The 19,970-nt window shown below is 46.0% G+C and overlaps 1 protein-coding gene across 2 annotated transcripts in view; it reads left to right on the forward strand.

Annotated features, from left to right (window-relative positions):
• Nucleotides 1-5,134, forward strand: part of BRF1 (BRF1 general transcription factor IIIB subunit) — a 176,886-nt gene extending 171,752 nt beyond the window's left edge. For both annotated transcript variants that reach the window (XM_086749971.1, XM_086749972.1), the window contains one exon: nucleotides 1,553-5,134. In XM_086749971.1, the coding sequence (XP_086606097.1) occupies nucleotides 1,553-1,590 (38 nt within the window). In that variant the 3' untranslated portion in view covers nucleotides 1,591-5,134. The remainder of the gene's footprint in view (nucleotides 1-1,552) is intronic.
• The last annotated feature ends 14,836 nt before the right edge of the window (nucleotides 5,135-19,970 follow it).

Below are 19,970 nucleotides of genomic sequence, written 5' to 3' on the forward strand. Positions count from 1 at the left end.
CTCCACTGCGTTTTTTCCTAGCTGGACACATCCACATTTATCCTTTATTAAAAACTTCCCCTTAGAAGTTAAACTTTGAAAATATACAAAAATATTTTTAAAATGAGAGCTGCTAATTATGGGTTGTGGAAAAGCAAGATGGGAATAAGTTTCCTGCTGAAATGTTATTTACTGAAAAAAATCTTTCCAGTACTATTAATTTAGCTCTCACGGACAATATGTATACATTTTACAAAAGTGTCTGTTGCTTTTAAGTTGATTTCTCCACTGGAAAATAATTGCTAAACCGTAGGAGAAACAGTTTGTTGCCTGCATTTATTATTAGAATAATGTTCCCAAGAAAAGGCACTCATGTAGGGGAGGGTGGGTCTATGTTTATTAATAAACCCCCCACAAAAATAGAATAAAGGTCGCTGAGCTTTTTTTTTCTTTCTAAATATTACTATTTTTAAACCATTCTGAGAACATTCCACTACTCCCTGTCTGGTCTGGACAACAGCTGAAAAATCAGAGTTAAAAAAAACAAAAAAAAAAAAAAAGGAAAGGAATATTCTCAGAATTCAAATGCAGGTGTGCAGAGCTACTGAGCTTTAGAGCTGTCTGCCTGGAGCCACTGCAGGAATTACAGATGGTGAACTTCACCCATTCTACACAAAATGTTATCAATTACACTTAATTCTGCTTCCGAGCATTTACTTGACTCTTTGGATGAAATGTTGCACTGTATTGAATTTGAAATAGAAAGGTTAACTTTGCTGAATGCTCATATGTAATAGTTATCCTGAGGTCTGACTTTGCAGCAGAAAGTAGCTGTTTCACTGCATTCGGAAGCACACAGAAGAGAAACGGGTGCATTAGAAACACGCAGACATGCCTTCTGACACACGCACACATCATGCAGTCTTTGCACTCACCATTGGTTAAGAAAACAAAACTGGATAAAAAAATCTGGGCGAAATTTTAAGTTGTTCCTCTAGGAGTAAGTAGATACGGGAGATCTGAGTCAGATGCGTTGGTCAGGATTTGTTGCATGGCTCCTTTGATGTTGGTGGGAACTCTGAGCTATCTCTGAACCCTTGCATTTTCAGCTTATTAATCCATGAATAATATAAACAAGACAGCTTTTTTTTCTTGGTGGCTATGTCTAGTGAGAACTGTGCCTACTTGTAAATATATGCTGCTGTTTATCAGCCACCGTGTTCCAAATTGCTTGTGACAATCAGGCTTGAGCACCTTAACCTCTAAATTAAACCAAGTATTTTACATATCCATGTGCCAAGTGTACCTAAGTGAGGGTCCAGTGACAAGTGAGAAAAGATATTTACACATACATGTTTACAAATAATTTTATTTCACTGAGGAAAGTACATGCAAGAACTTTTAATTTAGCCCTAAGAAAATGGCTGATTTTTTAAAAATACTTACTTGAGGCAAGACTTAACATCTAGTTACATGGCAGGAAAACAACCTGAAAGTAGCAATACTTTTGTTGTATCTTCCATCTGCCTGGAATGTTTGCATTTTTATATGCCTTTGTCTTTTTGTGTTTCAGATTATGGCTGTGATATGGACGATGATGATGGCTACTAGTTTCATTTACTTCCAAAGGACATGGACTGTGGCGTTTTCCCAGCAAATCGTCAGTTTTCAAACTGTATGACTAGTGAAAGAAGCTGTCTGTGGTCAGCAAACGTAATCGAACAAATCCTTACTCTTGTAAAGCAGATTTTAGGTTGGCATTGACTCTGGTCAGTTTATACTGACCCACAACCCAGCAAAAAAGTTTGGGTTAGTACTTGAATTTTTTTTTTTTATTTTGGTGGATCATGGTTTGAGGATGAAATTAATGAGAGTAGTTTCCAGAGAACAAAAGAAAAGAGACAAAACAGACTGTGTATAAAGCATGTGTGGCTGAAAGCAACACATCTCTTATTTATGTGACTGCTTTTAGGCATGCTGTTGAAAGGGAGCAGATAGAAGGACAGGTAAAAATGAGAAGCCTGCCTGTTGATTATTTGAGTACACGAGCATTAGTTGTCTCATAATGCTACAACCAAAAGAAGAAAACATTTCCAACCTGTATTGTAAAAATGACCCTGTGTCATTGTATACAAACTTCCTTACCTGTCAAAAGTTAATGACAAGTTATGTATTTGCAGAGCGGTGTCTGTTTCTCTGAAATGAAGTAAATACTTCTTTAAATTAATCAATTCATAGATTTCTTAAAAGATATGACAATAGAAGGCAATGTTGACAGCAAAGAATCGTCTTCCACTGTAAGTCTGATGCGGTTTATGTGGAAGGAGGGAGAAGTCCTGGGTGAGGCAAGAAGCATAGAAAGCAAGCAGATGACAATGTTGTGCTCGCGTGCCTTGCTGGGTGTCCCTAGGGACAGCCAGGTCTTGTTGCAGCTGATATTCCTGCAGGAGAGTCGCCCTGGCCACCCCTACGGAGCCGCTCTGGTCCGACTGAGCTAGACTGAAGGTCTGCTCCCGAGAACTGCCTGTTTCTAAAACCAGTTGAAAGAAAGAGAAAGCCGAGCTTTTTAATAAATAAGCTAGCATCTGCTTTGGCTGAATTTAATTTAATGTAATTTATTTAACTTTCTATGGGTAAACTAAAGGTCACCATGCAGCAGTCTGACTTTCGTGGCTCAAATCCCACCCTTGAACAGTCGCTGCTGTGTGAATAATGGTGGAGCTCCATCCGTGTGCGCCCCAAAATGTCAATAGGCGAGTCCTTCTTATACGGATACATCAGCTCTTGTGCATCAGTGCCGTGGGAGTGGGGGTCAGGGAGGGAGCCCCTCTTGCCACATCCCACCCAGTTGCCTCTGACCTGCCATTTCCTGGCACTGCTGGGTTCGAGGCTCTTGGCTCAGTGGGAAGTGCACTGGATCGTGGTCTTGATGACTGCAGCTGCAGAAGACAAGGTGTTTTCATCTCTCTCCCATGTCTAGTGACAATCGTGAAAGCTGTAGCACTGCAGACTTGTCTTGCACCAGGAAAAGATGGATATTTATCTTACCAACATGGTTTCTGTTAAGTTGTCTCTCCTGGTCAGCTTGTCCTTACCCATTCTGAGGAGCACTCATCACTAAAGCACCATCCATCCTCCCGCTGTGGAGGGTGGATTGTGGCAGGAAAAGAAGCTTGGGAAGCTGTCTAGCTATTGCCAGCCAGAGTGACAATGATGCTCACACCTCTGGTCATCACCAAAGAGGGGAAGGGCCATATGGCATAGCATACCTCTTCTGTCCCTCTCAATAGCGTGCAGAAGAGGGATCATGTAACTAGAGCAAGAGCAAGTGCTTCTTTAGGAACAGACTTGATATTATTTGGCTGGTAAATGTAATTTGTTGGGTAGGTCATATCTGCTAGATGTTTTTGAGTCCTGTGTAAGACTGTTTCTCCAATGACTTCTTGAAAGCAGAACATGGTAACAAAAATGACATAGTAGGGCTGATGTGAAGATCTCTTCTGAACCAGATTTCAGTTACTTCAGTGGGAAGAAGAGAGTCCGTCTAATTCTTGGGGCAAAAGCTGGCATTTTCACAAAAAAAACTATAGATTTTTTTTCTGATACTTCATAAATACTGCACAGAAAATGATGTTGAGGAGATAAACCTTTCTACCTCTCTTTTATCTACATCGTAAATTCAAAATCATGCTATAAGCAGACAATTTTTCTAAAAGTAGTTTGTTTTATTGAAGTTCATGCTCTGCAAGCCTTTGAGATAGTTGAGTTTGAGCATTTGGGTTTGAATTAATCTGCAAATAGCACTGTTACAAATACCCATACTCCCAGTACGTTCTCAAAGCTTGGGTTTTATTCCAAGGTACACATTATTCTCTATGCAGGAAATAAACATGCATAAATAAACATGTGTCTGACTCATGTAGGTCGAGTGCTTTTCTCAAATGCATGATGTTAGCTCTTAAAGAAACCGCCAAGATGGATTCTTTATTGCTGAGTGTCTTTCCTCCAGTTTTCTGTGTAGGTTTTCATTGGTTTGTTCCCCCAAAGGATACTAAACCTGCTGCCAGTGTAGTGATGTTACGTGAGGGAGCTGAGAGTCCACCCAGATAACTACTGCTAGTAAATTTGAATTTCAGTAGCACATTGCGTTTCTGAGAACATTGTTTCCTGCACTGGAAGCAGAGAATTGCAGTTTTTGAGTGCTCTCATATGAGTTCATTCGGAAAGGGTATCGTACAGTCTGCTAGAAGGGTACTTGGAGAGCTAAAAAAAAAAACAAACCTACAATTCCATGGCATCTCAGTATTGCTGGTGAAGTTAATGGCGTGCTTTCTGTACAGGAGTCCTGAAGGAAAGGCCGTGGTGTTGGAAAGACAGACTTCACTCTGAGCATTGTAAGGCTTCTTAAGCTGTAGTGGTTATGTACATTTTTAATTTATTGGTGACTTACCGGGATTTTTATAATGTTCATTCCTTCTTGATTTAACTAAGCTCAGGAAATGTAAACAGATTAGAACATGCTAGTTTCTGTTTTTATAGCTAGTCATTAAAATGTAAAAAGATTAACACAGCATTAACTCAGTTTACTACTGTGGATGGATCTGGACGATTCTGTTGTGTATGTGCGCCTGAATTCCCTTGGAGTAATTTGGACCCTGTTTTTCTCAGGATTCTGATTATAATGAAGAGAGCTTATAAGGCTTCAACATTTGTTCTTAGATCTTCTTATTTGAACCCACACAAGCTGGATATCCTTGGTTTTGTTGCATAAAGCATGTCTCTTGCTGCAAGTCACTTTGCTTGACAGGCAAAACCCTCCAGCTGTTGCATCCAGCTTGTCTGCCGTGCAACCTTGTAACACTCTTCTATTGTGGGAGTGAAAAATGAAAGAAATAAGGAAAATAATGGGATTCTTCACTGTAGTGAGAGCATTTTCAGTGTCTTAATCATTTATGACGTTTCTTTAAAATCACTGTGTTCAGTACAGCAACTTTTAAATGGTGCCAGACAGCCTTGTCTTGGGGGTTAAACACGTTCGTCGAAAAAGTTCTTGCCATCCTGATGGCTTGTTTGTATTCTTTGGATTGCGTTGAAACTCCAGTCGCAGATGTGTACAGTTAATGTAGAGTTTGCCTAATAAATATTCTGTTTCTTATTTTTGCATTGAATCCTTGCTTTTGGTTCAGTTAGTGCCAAGAAAATTAAACCTGTTTGATGTAAGCATATGTATCATCCTTACACAACCGCAATGTGAGCCATGTTAAGCTTTTTTACATAATATATTTGCTGTAAATAAAAAGTGAAACCCTTGCATAACCCATCTTTTTTGATGCTCTCCTGCTAATTTCTCATTTTTCTCTCTTCATTCTTATGAATGTTCATTTTTGATTGCTGCATGATTGGTTGATAGCGGCCAAAATTTCTAATTCAGAGCTTTCTTTTGTCTCTAAAAGGGAAGACACGTCTAATCAGGCAAGTGTTTTTTACAAGATATTGTTCCACTGATAAATGTAGATACTTTCTGTAAACTGCATAACATTAACAAGGTTTTTCCACTAAACTGTATAATTAACTAACTGTGGGAACAATATATAGTGTGTGTGTTTAGTGGAACTGTTCCAGTGCTCATTTCTGAAAGTTGTATCTTGATAAATAAGGTGTATGCTGAGTGAAAAATCATGTTATTTTAATAACATCTAGTCGCCCCAGTTGGAAGGCCAAAATCCACATCTACCCTTTGTGTGCATGGGTATTCGCTCCTTTTATTTTGTTTCTGGAGCTGGAGCTACTACTGGATCCTCAGGAGTGTCTACCGCAAAGTTTTTGCATGTAGTGGGACAGTTAGGAATAGTTTTGATAAGGTGGTAAGTGTCTGTCATTCCAGCATCGCACTGGGTTCCCATACTCTCGTGTAGTTGGACTTCTGCTGTCATTGATGTCTGGATGCTTTTATCTCAGTTTCTTTTCTGTTCCAAGCCTTTCCACTAGCAATCACGAACTTCTCCAGTAATCTCCATCGCTGTTGCTCTCTCACATATAACATCTAAGCTGTTAAAAAGTACTGGCCACCTTGGCCTTGTATTTTCCGCTCTTCCCAAGCTGTGCAGTTACTGGCTTTGTCCTGTAATTTTTCTCTTCCCTACCACACCAGGCTTTCATAACCAAAACCATTTGGTGTATACGTTTCCTAAAAATGTAAAATGAAATTCCCATCTTGCCATGTGACTCTAGGAGCACAGGATTTAATGACTTTTAGTGTGAATCTTTCTTACATTTGTTGTTGTATCGGTTGGCAGTAAGTGGCATTGTGCTGGCCACTGGAATGGCTGTCATTGTATTATGGGTTTCTATTGCAAAATTGCAACAGGAATGCTTTCTTACTGCTCTTTCTGCTCTCAGTTCTTCAAAACCAGAAAAATACAGCAAATTAAAGGAATTTGAACAAAGCAAAGAAAAGAAACAGCACCAACATGTGCTTACCAGGTCATTTTTCTTCAGTACTCCTCTGTGGGAAATGTAAAAGGTATTTATACACAGAGACTAAGAGGGCCAAAAGCTGAATGTTGGCAGGAACAGAGGTGAGACAGTGTTGTCCATTCTCCCCACAAAAATTCCTGACTCCTCCTGTTTCATAGTATATCCTGCACCATCTTCACCATTTGTAGACTGGGCAATCCGCTGGAGGATATTAAAAGCCATAGGACACGTAGCCAGGTAAGGAAGAGGAGGTGGCGAGATGTTTTTGTTTCACTTGAGTAAAAACAAAGGAGATTAATTATTTAGGGTGGTTTTAAGGGCTGTAGTTTGATGCTAAGGACAAAGCTGCATTTAAAAAAACATCAGAAAGATGAGGAAATACTTCATTGCGGTGAGGTGCCCACAGGCAGTGAGCACAGGAACAATATTATAATCTCTGGAAACCCAACTGGTCTCACAGCTGCGTTAAAAATGGAAGTCTTTGGCCTTGCCACTGTTCCTGACATGCATCTGCTTTTGTCAGGTGTGATTTCTGACAGCCCAACGTTGTCAGCTGCCCCTGTGCTGGTTAATGGATGGCAGCGTTGCCCACCCATGGGCTGGCGGACTTGGTGCCGATGTTTCCTGCCTTGCTGTGGAGCAGTAGCCCGTGTTGGAGGACAGCACTCATGGCTGGTGTAGCCATAGATCCTTGGGCGGCTCAACTGGTAGTGCAGCTGGCAAGTGTTCTCTGATTCTTGTCTTTCTTTTTGATTAAGATGTCTTAAGTCTGTCATTCTTGCAGAGGTGCTAATCCTGCTCTTTGTTAAATACCCTTGGGCACATAAGATTTCAGAGCAAATATTTTTGAGTAAAAGTCCCATGCAAAGAGTGTGATCTGTGCCCTGAGCAGATGTCTGTGGGAAGTGAGGGATCTTAAGTTCCTAAAAATGCAAACCAGTAATAAGCAAGTGATTGTGAAAATATCCATCATAGATGTTCACAGTTGCTGTAGGTTGGTACAGCTCCTGCGACTTCGCGTCAGGCAGCAAGAGCTTTGTTGGTTTACATCAGTTGTGGATCTGTGCCATTAGCACCGGTCTGTAGAGGTGGTGGCAGTAGTGAGGGGAGGGAGGAAAGTGCTCTGGGGTGAAAACATTTTGAGGTACTGTGGTATGTCACCCAAAGCCACTTTGTTTGTCAAGCGCAACCTACTGCCTTGCCTAATTGACCAGCAAAGTGGAGTTACCTATTCTGCTGATTTTAAAATAAATGAGAAAAAGGAACTTCAGCGGTGATAGAGCTGTAGTGTATGGCAGGTAGTGCATCCCTCTCCAGCTCTGCATGGGGATGGCTGTCGCTCTCAAAACTTTCTCTCTCTAGGTGGTCATAGACTCCTCTGGTGTGGATCTGTAATGAAATGATTCCTCAGAGCAGCATCGTGTCTGGGAAACAGGCTAAATCCTTGTATCTACTTTGATTCCTGCCCATACTCAGAGCTTACCAAAGGAGAGTCCACACACACACAGGTACCAGCACAGTTCAAGTAAGATTCATGGGTTGACATGGGGTAAAAAATAGCTAAAGCAAATTATTTCAAAGCTAGTCGCCGTCTTCAAGCAAGCTCTTACACAAGGCCACTGGGAAATTCTTTGATACTGCTGCACGCTGCATTAAATCAGTAGGACCTACTGTAAGCTCTGAGGTCTCCAACAGCAAATCAGTGCGACGTGAATCATCATGTTTTCTTTCTGGACCGTCAGGCACCACAAGGAAGAGTCAGAGTGGATTTTGCTGCCTGCAGTAAGATGAAGGATCTTTCATCTTGTTGATCTTCCCTGTGTATTTTATGTTGGTTCAGAGGAGCTGGCTGCACTGTGTTAATAAAATGCCTTCTAAAACTTTTAGCCAGTGTTCTTGGCGCACATACAAGTGTAGACTTTCTGATCTCCCCTGGCCACTGGGTAAGCAGAAGGTCTCTGTCAGCAGGGGTAGTGCGGACCCTTGTGAAGCTGCCCAGCATAGACCCCAGGTATTGTCTCTGTGGGTGTAGTACTGGTGTGGAAGGGGGCGCATCTCAGGTGAGAGGTGACGGTACATCAATTAGGAGGTTGTATTTGTCCCAGTCTGCTGCACACATGAGTGGGGAGAAGCAGGGGTACTGATAGCACTGTGCAGAGATGTAGGTTGGGGGTCCCAAGGGCTGTGTTCAGCCCACGGGTCAGTCCCATCCGTTTATCCACCTTGACTACTACAGCACGTATGATGCTCAGAAGGGGATAAGCGATTGAAGCCATCTGTGATATGTCAAGTGAAGATCAGAAATAGGCAGAATGAAGACAGAGGTGTTGCAGGACTTAGCTGAGGTTTGGAAGGAAGGCTATGGCTCTTCTAGTGTCACATCAAGCCTGCTTTCCCAGTCAAGCTCAGCTGACATTAAATTCTTAGGTAGATCTTAGGTTGATTGGGGCATAGAGTGGCTTGCCATCCAAGAAAGTTCTTTTGGGGTTTTTTTTTTTTTGAGGAAGGGAGTTGTGTGTGTTTTTAAGTTACTCCCTCTGTTGCCATAAACTGCAAAAACCTTGCTGGGGATTGCAGCTTTCCTTCTAAGCAGAGTCCTCAGTGCCCAGCAGGAGTAAGCAATCACTGCTGAAGAGATGTTAAATGATACAGAAAGGGGGAAAAGCAGCACAGATGGAGAATTGTGGTGAAGCGTGGAGCGTAAAAACATCAGTTGCTCCAGGTGTCAGAGCTGGGGATGTCCCACGTTGGAGGTGGAGGAGCAAGCAGCAAACACAGTGGAGGAGACCTGGTCTGGTAAGCTGTGACCTGAAATTCTTCCTCCTTTCACCTCTGAGACAGGCTCCATGTTTCCTAAAACTGCAAAGGCAGATGGTGAAACTCTCTCAGATGGCTCGCTATGACATCCCTTATTCTTCACCATTAGCTGCTCACATGGGTATGGCGCCTACCTTGCTCTTCTCTGGCTGGTGGTTAGAGCTTGCTCACTGCCGGCTCCTGCCCGGCTCTGTGGCTCAGCAGGTGAAGTGACCGGGACATCACAGCAACAGCTCCTTTCCCTGGAAAGAGAGCCGTGCCATTACTCGGGATTTCACCCGTGCTTTTGCTCTGAGTCTGACTGCCTTTCTGTTTGGTGTGTCTTACCTAGATAATTTCTTGTTTCTTGGGTAATTTCTTGTGGGCAGCTTAAGGAAACGACTGATGGAGCTGAGGGAATTTAGAAAGCACCACGGGCTTTTGGCAAATTGGCATGGGGCTGCTGAGTCCTCTTCACATGTAGACCCTTAGCGCCTATGCTGCCCGCTCCTCTCTGTAACCTACCCATCGCTGGTGTTTTTGGAAGAGAAGGATGTTGTGAAATAGTTCCTGGAAGTGCTGCTCTCACAGTTGCTGTGTGTTAGGCAGTGTGGTAAATATTGTGAGAACAGCGCAGAAACAGCCACAGCCCAGGCTCAGCAGCATCCAGGAGTGCCAAAAGAGAAGCTGTAAAGAAAAGAGTCCTTGTGTCTAAGGGTGCAACACGTGAGAAAGGGCTGAGCTGGGAGCACGGCGCAGCCCAGTGTAGTTTAACTGGAAAGCAGGAGCGACAGTTACTTCCCAACCAACGCTGGAGGAGGGCGTTAGGGACAGGAGTGGGTTTTTCTTCTGGATGGCAGCTCATCAAAACCTTGGGCTGCATCCTCGGCTGGTGCAGCCATCGGTGCTCGGGGAAACTCAGTCTGGTGCCACAGAGTCACCCTTATGGCTGGGGAGAAGTCCTACCTCATGGTCACCCCGTGTACCAGCAAAAAGGGAAAATGTCTCCAGAGGAAGCAAAGCTGCCCACTGGAATCCCTGCAATCTGTAATAAATATTTGAGGTGTAAAAAGCTAACAAAACAGAATGGGGTTGGACATGAAAGCGAAATCTGCCTGTTTAAACTGGAAACCAGTGTGATATCAGCAGTGTTGCAGTGTCTGGGAGCAGTCTGAATAAAAATGTGGATGCATTTAGGAATTACGGTATTTGTACAAGGAATGTTCCAAGGGCTGAAGTCTTCAGTCTCTTTAATTAGTGATGGGAGTGAACATCATTGGCTTTCCGTGAAAGAACAGCAGATTGTTGCTGTTCTGTCTTTCTAAATACATGTCCTGTTTTCCCCATAGTGTATTTCATTATAAAATACAATATTACAGCTTTAAAAAGTCTTTATTAGCCTAGCAGATGGTTTTGCAGGTAGTTTAATGAGATGAAGAAAACTTTAATGGCAGACATTTAAAGTTGTGCTTAGACAGACTACTGCCTTCGGAAAAATCTCGGGAATGTTTTCTCCCTGGTTTTGGCGGATCTTGGCACCAGATTATGTACAAGGGAATAGAAGGGGATGATTTACACCGACTCGTTCCCTCCCCAGAGTGGTTTTACATCAGTGTAACATCGTTGAGTTCCACAGTCACGCCGTGATTTACAGAGGTGCAAAGGGAGAGGGAAATGTCATTAACTTGATGCAGTTCAGGAGAAATATTACATTTCTTGTATACTTGCCTGTTTCCATTGCCGCTGTCAAGAATGTTTTTGGGAAGCTTATAGACAGCCCCCTTGCAGGCAGGGCAGCAGTGTGCCAGCCCCTTCGGGACATCTCTTTCTGGTTATCACCATTGGCAGCAGGTGGGGATAAGGAAAAGGCGATGGTAGAGACAGGAGATCCTGTCCATGCAGGAGGGCCTTGCGTATCTTCGCTTTCTTCTTCACCCCTTGGTAAATTTCCTGGGCTATAAGATCATAGAATCATAGAATGGTTAGAGTTGGAAGGGACCTTCAAAGGTCATCTAGTCCAGTCCCCCTGCAAGGAGCGGGTCCATCCCTGACTAGATCAGGTTGCTCAGAGCCTCATCCAGCCTGGCCTTGAACGTTTCCAGGGATGGGGCTTCCACCACCTCTCTGAGCAACCTGTTCCAGTGTTCTATAACCCTCAATGTAAAAATTTTTTTCCTAATATCCAAGATGCTCATGCTGAAAGCAGGTGGGACCTTGGTTGTTGTCAAAGAAACCTTTCAAGGGCTCGATGGTTCTTCCAGGCCTGTAGTTCTTGCTTGAGCACCCAACATCGTGTTCTTTGGAGGTGCGAGCTGTCTCATAATGCATATACTCACATCTGGAACACGCACTCCACGGCAAGGAGGGTTTATGTCCCTTTAAATATGCGAGTTCTTGTTTGTGGTTTGTTGGTTTTTGTTTTGTTTTTTTTTTTTAATGTAGGCGGATGCTGACATTCAGACCTGCTTCCTCCAAGGGTTTGTTTTGGCTGTACAGGGTCTTGGCCTCACGGGAGCAGGGAGTGGGGAGCGCGTGGTGATTCATTTGCACAGCCAGAGGATTGACTGTCCCTGCGCATATTAAGAGATGAATCATGCTTCACAAAAGCAATAAAAAATGCCTACCAAATGAGTAATTGCCTGGCTACCTTCTTAGTCTGTCCAACCCTTTGTTCCTCTCCTGGACTGCTGACCCTGTTACACCTGGCCAAGCTTCAGCATCAGCTTTTTGCGCTGTTGGAGACCTTTGTCCTTCTAGTTTTTCTATATCTAGCTGATCTAATCTCAAAAGCCATTTCTCAGATTTGTAAAAGCCTTGCAGCTGTATGTGCTACACAGGCCATTAAGGAAAGACTTCCCCTTTCTCTCCAGGTAGAGCGTGGTGGATCACCTACACACCAGCAAGAAATAACATGCTGTCATGTATCTAGGAGCTGTAGTGATGGCCTTGTTAGAAATGCCCTCACCAAGGTATAGAAAGGAAAATAAGAAAGTTTGCGGGGTTATTGGCACTCAGGAGAGGAGAATTTCTCTACTTGCAAACCGTGAGGACCCTAACAGTTGCTCTGAAAAGCCCTGTGAGCTCCAAAGACTTGACATGAAGTCTGTTTCCCTGCCCCGCTGCTCAGGAGGAGCTGGGGCAGGAGGTCAGGGTGAACTTCCCTTCAGGATCCCAATAGCAAAGGAAGTACCAGCTCTTCATCTTCTCCCCTACTTTGCGATAGTAAGTAGCAAACAGGGAGCATCCGTTGTCATTTTGTCACCATGCCTGCAGTCATCTCCATTAGCTCCTGGGCTACTCTTTTGTAATAAAGACCCTTGCCATGTTCTGCTGTTTTCTCTGTCTGCAGGCAGGTGTTTCTGTGGAGGCCTGTCCTGAAAGAAAGTGTTCTTGCTAAGAGAAAAGCATTCCTGCACTTGCCAGGGGCAGATGAGAAGCATCTATGCCCTCAGTGGCAGATGCACTGCGTGATGAGAACATCTCTTCAGCCCTGACACATGCCCTTCCCACAGTCACGAGGCCAATGAGTAGCAAATTGCCATCCACAGTGTTGTGACTCTTGCAGAACGAAAGTCCGCCTGCTCCTGCCAGCTCTGCTGGGCTCATAATTGCAGCGGTTGCAGTACTCAACTCCTCTCAAAATACAACGTTGGCTTGTGTGGTGGCCAAGGGGACAAAGGCGTAAGACAGTCCTCTGTCATTTCAGGTGGGTGAAGAAAGGCCATTGTGGGTGGGCAGGTTTCCAGGCCAGGTTGTTGTGGGAACACACCCACCTCTCATGCGAAAACGTACAGGGTCCACTGATCTTCTTGCTCTGTTTTGACAATTTGACCTTTGCTGCAGCCTATTAATCCCACTGACTCCTGGATTTACCACTCTGCGCTCTGAGGTATAGCTCTACTCTGCACAGCTTTGGACTCTAGGAACATTTTGTTTCATTTAAAGCCATCATCTTTGCTTGGTGACTCTGGGCTGCCTAGTTCTCTCCACTGAATATAAAGGAGCTACTGGTGAGTTGCTGGGACAGAGTGTCTGCTTTGTAGGCACCAGGCATGCGGTGAGGAAATCCCATTCCCATCTCTCTCAGCCTTCATTTAAAGTCTTAATTGTTCTAAGGAGCAAGAGGCTCGAGCGCCTCCCTTCTGCTATTAACCAGCCATCATGTGCCACAGCACAAAGCAAAAGAGCTTTTAATATATAGCTAGGCTGACTAGACGTTGTAAAATGTTGCACCATAAAGATCTTAGATTAATAATTTATTTATTTGCCACTTCACAATAGGCAGGGGGAGTGTTTGTGAGGCTGCTCAGCAAAGCTCATTGCAGCTAAATTTGGCGTTTAAAACATGCTCGTGCGACAGGCATCACAAAAACTTTGTGAGGAATGACGACAATTTGAAATGTCTGAAGCACACACAGAATAAATTGCAGCTGGCCTGTTTGCCCTGCACGTTAATTGCTGCTGCTAGCTTCTTTCCCTGGCATTTCCCACACTGCTGTTTTATTCCTGAAGCTCTGTCGTGTCCCGTTGCATGTGCGTGTTTAATTTGGGCTCTATCAGTGAAATCTGAAGTTCATGTGAGCCAAGTCAAGCCACAACCTGAGTGCTATAAATCTCCTCCTGTCCCTGGCCCACGACTGCAGTGCCTGCATCCGTCTGCTGTGGCTTTGGACTCATCAGAAACCCTCCAGGAATAACCTCCTGGCAGGAATGGGCTGAATTTCTGGGCAAAAGATAAAATTTGTCAGGTCCCCTGGAAGGCTTTAAAGGTGGCCATGGGTGCATGTGGAGGTGGCGTTTTCACCAGCAACTTTCGCCAGAGTTGTGGGGTCGGCCGGCCAGGGTGGCTTGAGGTGTGGGGTCGCCATGTGGCCAGGAGTAAGGGAGGCAGTTCCTGTGCCACCCTAGGGATGCTAGAGGTGAATATTTTTTTATTTAATTTCTCCCTAGCTTTTACAAACACTTGTAATGGTGGTGCCTGTTTTGTAGTCTCTGTGCTGCTTTTGACATTTACCTTCACTAAGCATGGTTTAAGGCACCCCTGTAGCCCTGTGCTGTTCTCTTTCAGGGGCTGGGCAAGCTTGCGAGCAGGGCACTGGGGCACAAATCCCAGTGTGGCACCTTCCCAGTGCCCTGGGCCAGGGGTAAGGGAGAGACCCTGTGGGCTGGGACAGAGCTCTCGCTGCAGCTTTGGGAGAGGCCATCAGCAAAGCCAAGGGAACCAAACAAAAAGAGTTCAATTACTCCCAACGCAGCTCTCTGGAGGAGCGGTACCTGTGATGGTGAGTTCGAGCTGCTGCGTGTCCGTGCCTGCGGAGAGCGGAGGTGGGTGCAAGCTGCCCCGGGATGTGGCAGGGGGGTGCATGGGGGGAGCCCTGGCCATGGCTCGATGAGCAGCATCCACGTTAACCACGGGCAGCATCCTGCCTGCCCTGCCAGCCCCTATGGAACACCTCAAACCCTTCAGTCGCGCAGGAGCTATCATTATCTTGCGCTTTCTTTGTACAGGGCTGTTGGGGTTTGAGACATTTCCCTGTTGTTTGTGAGTGCTCAGTAATGCTCATTTTTTGTAGGGGGCAAAAAGGACTCTGCTCTCTCAGGGAAGACAAACGGCCCCATCCAAGTTGTACAGTGTCTTAATATTTCATTTAAAATTCATGTGTGCTTTTGTGTATGAAGTGAAGGACATGGTTTAGTAGGCACAGTGGTGTTAGGCTGATGGTTGAACTTGATGATCTTGGAGGTCTCTTCCAACCTTAAAGATTCTATGATTCTATGAAGCAAACACGTTAGAGCCTTTTCAAGATTGTCACCTGGGTCTCCCTTAACATGCAGCCCCGCACTTTGTCCCTACAACCAACAACCCTGTTCCCAGCATCCCCTGGCCTCCTTCCTCTCCTCCCCACACCTCCACGGAGGGAACATTTTTCGCCTTCGCTTCCCCCTGGCTATTTAACACACAGTATGCATCGTGCCAGGGTTGACCCTGGGGCTCATCACTGGTGCTGCACACCGGGGGCCGTGGACCTGCTGCTGTGGGGGAAGAAGCCCCAGTTTGCCAACGCAGCTCCTGCCCCGGGAGAGCCGGGCTGGAGAGGCGGCCGGAGAGATGCAGGAGGCCGGGGATATTGCCCGCTGCCGGGTATGAGGGCGTGCAGAGCAGCAGCCATCGTGTTTGCAGCTCCCAGCTAAACTTGTTTGGGTAGATACGGGCTGCGTTTCTGAACAGGCAGTTTTATCCTCTTTTTAACACTAAACTCAGGCCCAGGGCGAAGCTGCAGTAGAAATTCCCATGGGAATTAGTGCAGAGCTGGAATGGGAGAGTCTTAAAGCTCCTTTCACTGTTTTCCAGAGCAGCACTGGAAGAGGATAGTATGTCAGCCTTAAACTGGAATTTCCTGTAATTTGTCAGTTTTCACAATTCTACAATTATTAAAATGAGAATTTTCTCTTTTTTTTTTCCTTTGCATTTGCTGGATGCCGTGAATCAGAAAGTGGCTGGAACAGTTATCTTGCTGCAATGTAATTTGATTCTCTCTCCCCCTCCTTAGTATTTGATGAGAAACCTTTGTATTTTCATGCTTTAATACAATCTGGCACATAATTACAAATGACTCATAGATAATCTTGGTCATGGAGCTCTCTGAAATTAGATGATAATTTAGCCTGGAATTTCTGTAGAAAGAACGAAGGAAAAGACAATTATAATTATTCTAATCAAGATATCTTTTTCTTTGCCTGGGGTATTACTCTGTGAACTGCCAGAGGCCTGGAAGTATTTAGATCATTTCTGCCGCTCACTGTTTCCCAGGCAAACACTGCTGATCACCGCGCAGCTTCATTGCCGTGAAATTCCCGTCAGTGCTACCTGTCGAGGGGAGAAGATCAAGGGCGCAGGGGCAGAACAGCAGAGCTGCATGCTGCCGGGGTGTAAGCAGAGCCGCCACCCAAAAGCGATGGGTCCTGGAGCTTTGCGCAAACCCCCGGGGCTTCCCCCTGGGAGGGACTGAATCCTGCGCAGCAGCAAAAGGATGTTTTGTAATATCCACCATGGATTCGCACACAGCAGATTGAGGCCTTGCAGCTGGCAGGAAGGAGGGCTGGGTGTTCCCGTTCACATCACTGGATCTTGTGCATCTTCCCTTCCTTGGCTTTGATGCTGGTTTAGATGCCTCCAGTCAAATGCTGGGCTGCAGGGAGCTGGGCTGTGGGTACAGTGCCACCTCGCACAACAGAAATTGTGTCCTTGTCCTCACTGTCAGAGATGGTGCTTGGGGTCCATTTGCAGAAGGGATGTCTGGCCCATGGGATGCTGAGCAAGAGAGAGGTCACCATGAGGTATGGCCCTAAAGGGGAAGGAGTTGATTGTGTGAGGCTGTCCCTGGCCTGGTGTGAGTGACTACTAGACCTCATGTCCTGGTCACTCTAATGTGGATGGAAATCATAGAATCATAGAGTGGTTTGGGTTGGAAAGGACATTTAAAGGCCATCTAATCAAACCCCTCTGCAAGGAGCAGGGACATCTCCAACCACATCAGGTTGCTCAGAGCCCCGTCCAACCTGGCCTTAAATGTTTCCAGGGATGGGGCATCCACCACCTCTCTGGGCAACCTGTGCCAGTGTTCCACTACCCTCAGGGTAAAAAAATTTTTTCCTAATATCTAATCTGAACCTTTATTTTAAAACCATTACCTCCCTCTATTTTAAGACCATTACCCCTTGTCCTATCAGGCCCTGATGAAGAGTTTCTCCCCATCTTTCCTGTAGGCCCCCTTGAGGTACTAGAAGGCCGCTATAAGGTCTCCCCAGAGCCTTCTCTTCTCCAGGTGGAACAGCCCCCACTCTCTCAGCCTGTCCTCATAGGAGAGGTGCTCCAGCCCTCTGATCATCTTTGTGGCCTCCTCTGGACCCTCTCCAACTGGACCACATCCTTCTTATGTTGGGGGCTCCAGAGCTGGACACAGTACTGCAGGTGGGGTCTTACGAGAGCAGAGCAGAGGGGCAGAATCACCTCCCTCGACCTGCTGGCCACCCTCCTTTTGATGCAGCTCAGAATGCAGTTGGCTTTCTGGGCTGCAAGTACACATTGTCAGCTCATGTCGGCGTGGATGAGCAAGGAGCTCCTGGACCAACTGAAAGTAAAAAAGGAAGCCTATAGAGGGTGGAAGTGGGGACAGGTAGCCTGGGAGGACTACAAAGAAGCTGCGCGAGTGGCCAGAGATAAGGTAAGGAAGGCCAAAGCCGTGGCAGAACTGAATCTGGCCAGGGATATAAAATGCAACAAGAAGAGCTTTCATAGGTACGTAGGGGACAAAAGAAAGTCCAGGGAAAATGTAGGCCCCCTCCAGAAGGGAACTGGTGTCCTGGTTACCCAGGACATGGAGAAGGCTGAGGTTCTCAATGACTTTTTTGCCTCAGTCTTCACCGACAAGAGTTCCTGTCCTACCACCCAAGCTGTAGAAGGTGCAAGCAGGGACTGCGAGAATGAAGAACCGCCCATTGTACTCGAAGAGCAGGTTTGGGATCATCTGAGGAACCTAAAGGTGCACAAGTCCATGGGACCTGATGAGATCCATCCGCGGGTCCTGAGGGAACTGGCGGATGAAGTTGCCAAGCCACTGGCTATCGTATTTGAGAAGTCGTGGTGGTCTGGTGAGGTCCCCGATGACTGGAAGAGAGGGAACATAACCCCAGTTTTTAAAAAGGGGAATAAGGAAGACCCGGGTAACTACAGGCCGGTCAGCCTCACCTCTGTGCCTGGCAAGGTCATGGAGCAGATTCTGCTGGAAACCATGCTAAGGCACATGGAGAGCAAGGAGGTAGTTGCTGACAGCCAACATGGCTTCACCAAGGGCAGATCGTGCCTGACCAATTTGGTGGCCTTCTATGATGGGGTGATGGCTTTGGTGGACAAGGGATGAGCAACTGACATCATCTACCTGGACTTGTGCAAAGCTTTTGACACTGTCCCGCATGACATCCTTCTCTCTAAACTAGAGAGACATGGGTTTGATGGACGGACCACTCGGTGGATAAGGAGTTGGCTGGATGGCCGCACTCAGAGAGTGGTGGTCAACGGCTCAATGTCTATGTGGAGACCGGTCACAAGTGGCATCCCTCAGGGGTCCGTGCTGGGCCCGGCCCTGTTCAACATCTTTGTCGGCGACATGGACAGTGGGATAGAGTGCACCCTCAGCAAGTTCGCCGATGACACCAAGTTGTGTGGTGCCATCGACACGCTGGAAGGGAGGGAAGCCATCCAGAGGGACCTGGACAGGCTGGAGAGGTGGGCCCGTGCCAACCTCATGAAGTTCAACCAGGCCAAGTGCAAGGTCCTGCACCTGGGTCATGGCAATCCCAGGCACAAATACAGGCTGGGCAGAGAATGGATTGAGAGCAGCCCTGAGGAGAAGGACTTGGGAGTGCTGGTGGATGAGAAGCTTAACATGAGCAGGCAATGCGGCCCAGAAGGCCAACCGCATCCTGGGCTGCATCAAAGAGGAGCGTGGCCAGCAGGTCGAGGGAGGTGATTCTCCCCCTCTACTCTGCCCTGGTGAGACCCCACCTGGAGTACTGTGTCCAGTTCTGGAGCCCCCAACACAAGAAGGACATGGACCAGTTGGAGAAGGTCCAGAGGAGGGCCACGAAGATGATAAAAGGGCTGGAGCACCTCTCTTATGAGGACAGGCTGAGAGAGTTGGGGCTGTTCAGCCGGGAGAGGAGGAGGCTCTGGGGAGACCTTATAGAGGCCTTCCAGTACCTCAAGGGGGCCTACAAGAAAGATGGGGAAAGGCTGCTTAGTAGGGCCTGTTGTGATAGGACGAGGGGTAATGGTTTTAAAATAGAGGGGGGTAGATTTAGATTAGAAATTAGGAAAAATTTTTTTACGATGCGAGTTATAGAACACTGGAACAGGTTGCCCAGAAAGGTGGTGGAGGCCCCATCCCTGGAAACGTTCAAGGCCAGGCTGGATGAGGCTCTGAGCAACCTGATCTAGTCAGGGATGTCCCTGCTCCTTGCAGGGGGGTTGGACTAGATGACCTTTGAAGGTCCCTTCCAACTCTAACCATTCTATGATTCTATGATTCTATGATTCTCATCCACAGGAACTCCCAAGTCCTTCTCCTCAGGGCTGCTCTCCATCCATTCTCCACCCAGCCTGTATTTGTGCTTGGGATTGCCCCAGGCCATGTGCAGGACCTTGCACTTGGCCTGCTTGAACTTCATGAGGTTTGCACAGGCCCACCTCTCTAGCCTGTCAAGGTCCCTGTGGATGGCAGAGATAACAGCATTTTGACAGGAAAACAGACCATTTATCTTTGGAGAGAGTTGAAACAGTGTGGCTTGTCTCACCCAGCAAAGGCAAAGAGGGGATCTGAGTTCAATCTATAAATACTTCAAAGAGGGTAAGCACCAGGGAAAGGAAAAAAACAAAGAAAACAAGGTTGCATAAGAATAAATAAGAATAAATTAATCATAAAATAATGTAGACTGAAAACTAGAAGGTTTGTTGGTATTCTGAGGAGTCTCTCCTGGTTTTATGTTCTGTTTATTCAGGGGAGGGAGATAAAGGCTGCTCACTTCATCCCAGAGGATGAGCCTGAAATGTAATGACCAGCCAGGTCCGTGCCAGCATTGCTGACCGTCCTGCTGCTGATTGCTTCTGGCAGCAGCATAAAACAAATGTGCTTCTGAATGATCCCAAGCCCTTCCCTCCA

Source organism: Chlamydotis macqueenii, chromosome 5, assembly GCF_036417535.1.
Source record: "Chlamydotis macqueenii isolate bChlMac1 chromosome 5, bChlMac1.mat, whole genome shotgun sequence".
In the NCBI taxonomy this organism is placed as follows: Eukaryota; Metazoa; Chordata; class Aves; order Otidiformes; family Otididae; genus Chlamydotis; species Chlamydotis macqueenii.